Genomic DNA, 2,313 nt, shown 5'->3' on the forward strand with positions numbered 1-2,313 from the left:
CACCATACAACTTTACACCATCCATCTATCAAAGTGAAGTGAATATGGTGCAAGTAAATGAGAAAAATTATACACTTGGTCGGCCTTGCATCGTTGAAAACAAGTAGGTATTAAAGGAATGGGATTATATATACCCACCGTTTGATTTTTGCCTCGGCAAAATGCAACGATGGGCATATATAACTGCCATTCATTTCATTTAATGCATTAAAAAAATGGGATTATATATACTCACCGTTTTATTTTAGCCTCGGCAAAATGTAATGATGGGCATATACAACGGCAAGTGCTATTTCATGGACTATAGCATCATTAATGCTATAGTCCAAGTAACCCGGAGAGCCCATCCCATGCATCCATGCACATCGACTCACTCACCTGCAAAGGGTTCCTGCCCGTTCCGGTTCCTGCCCGCCTCCGGCGCCGGCCCGCCTCCGGTTTGAAGACATAATGGCAAAGCTCCACGGTTCAGCGTAATCAATGCAAGTAATCAAGCCATTAATTTTGTTCAAATAACGAGCCCATTTGAATTCGAATTCAAATTTGAATTCAAGCGCCCAAAATTCAGCGCTCATCCATATTTCAGCAACCACACCCGCTCTTTTGCATATTGATTCCCTGTTCAGTGTTGTTTTGTCAATGAAGTTGCAGACGATAGAATATCATGACCTCGCCCTTCAAATTCGGTATGCACCTGGAGTACTCATCTGTTTTCTTTATAGGTTTTATGTTGCGGCAAATTCTTCAATGGTATCATGCCTATTGGGACCTCAGCAGCTCCAACATATCTTCCTCCTCATTCCTTCAAAACACAAGATTCCCGGGGAAATCCCAGAAACTTCAATCTAATAGACGGGGGAGTTGCAGCTAACGATCCGGTAAGTCGCGGTGATATATTTTTCCATTGCCATCTCAATATGGTTTAAATTTCAGTTTTCAAAGTCACAGCGTAACAGTTTTGGTAAGGGGCCGTGAAATTAATTTGTTGCCCTCTAAAATAATCTTGCAAACATTACTTGCAGTAAACCATGTGTCGAAAGAAATTGTATTTCAGTTTTCAAAGTCACTGCGTAACAATTTTGCCTAATGGGTTGCGCAATTAATTTGTTGGCCTGTAACATATTCTTGCAGACATTACTTGCAGTAAACCATTTGTTGAAAGAAATTTCCGCTCGCAATTCGAATCCACCATTGTCGAAACAAAGTATTGATTTAAATTTGATCGAGAACGAGTCTAGCAAGCTTCTGGTTCTTTCTCTTGGAACAGGACAAAAAGTAGCTCGTTACAAGGCCACCGACGCTGCAAAATGGGGCTTATTTGGATGGTTAACTAAGGACGGTAGATCACCTTTAATTGATATTTTATTGCAATCAAGTTCGGATATGTCGGACATTCACGAATTCTTCTGGTTCAAAACCATTAACATGCATATGTATCTCAGAATCCAGGTACTTTTCTTGCACCCTCCATATATAATTCACCCATAGATTTTGTGAAGTTGAACAAATCTATATTCGAGATATCTAACACAATGCCTCATTGTGATCAGGAACCGCAGCTGGGAGATCACACTAGCTCCTTGGATCTGTCGACGGAGGAGAATCTAAAAGCCTTGAAAACGATAGTTAGCGATCTCTTGGCCAAGCCTGTTTCAAGTGTCAATATCGAGACGGGCTACTATGAGCCAACGCCAGAGCAAGACTGGAAGACCAACCATGATGCATTGATCAGGTCATTTTAGTTCTTATTGAATACGTCAATTTCAATGAAAATTGCTAAATCAAGTTTTATGACAGAAAATGGTTCATGTGAATTGGTTTCACCGTTAATATTGTATTGATTTGGCAGGTTTGCGCAGCTACTTTCACGTGAAAGAAAGTCACGATCAACTGCTGCTCCTAGTGGCTAAGACTTAGAGTCCTGAAACTTTATGAATGATAGTTTTCCTCAGTTTATGAATGTTAGTTTTCCCTTATGAATGTTGTACTTTGTTCGAAGATGATCTTAACTTCGATATGTAATGTAACTTTGATATCCAATTTGAAAATTGAGGCTTTCTGCATATTTCATTAATATATTGATTTTGAAAATAATGTTATTTACCATGCCTTTACTAATATTTAAAGAAAAAGTCACACAAGAATTAACATAGTAATATTTACATTATTAATGAAATCATTGAGCTCAAACTTTTAAGGTATATATGTAATTTCGTTTTCATTTTAATTATTAATATTATTAAAATTTTCAATCTTATTATCATTAATTCGGTCATGCAAACCATCTAGACCCTGTGTGGACATAGACACATC

The 2,313-nt window shown here is 38.1% G+C and overlaps 1 protein-coding gene across 1 annotated transcript; it reads left to right on the plus strand.

Annotated features, from left to right (window-relative positions):
* Window positions 1-266: 266 nt before the first annotated feature.
* LOC149188597 (patatin-like protein 5) lies at window positions 267-2,003 on the plus strand. The gene is made up of 5 exons (XM_089410007.1): window positions 267-437; window positions 723-878; window positions 1,132-1,449; window positions 1,551-1,732; window positions 1,850-2,003. Exons 1-5 carry the CDS (start codon window positions 267-269, stop codon window positions 1,908-1,910), a joined length of 888 nt encoding a protein of 295 aa, XP_089266133.1. The 3' UTR covers window positions 1,911-2,003.
* The last annotated feature ends 310 nt before the right edge of the window (window positions 2,004-2,313 follow it).

The sequence above is a fragment of the Pinus tabuliformis genome, chromosome 3_1, assembly GCF_031772625.1.
Source record: "Pinus tabuliformis cultivar Carrire ecotype Pingquan chromosome 3_1, CPIR1, whole genome shotgun sequence".
Classification (NCBI taxonomy): domain Eukaryota; kingdom Viridiplantae; phylum Streptophyta; class Pinopsida; order Pinales; family Pinaceae; genus Pinus; species Pinus tabuliformis.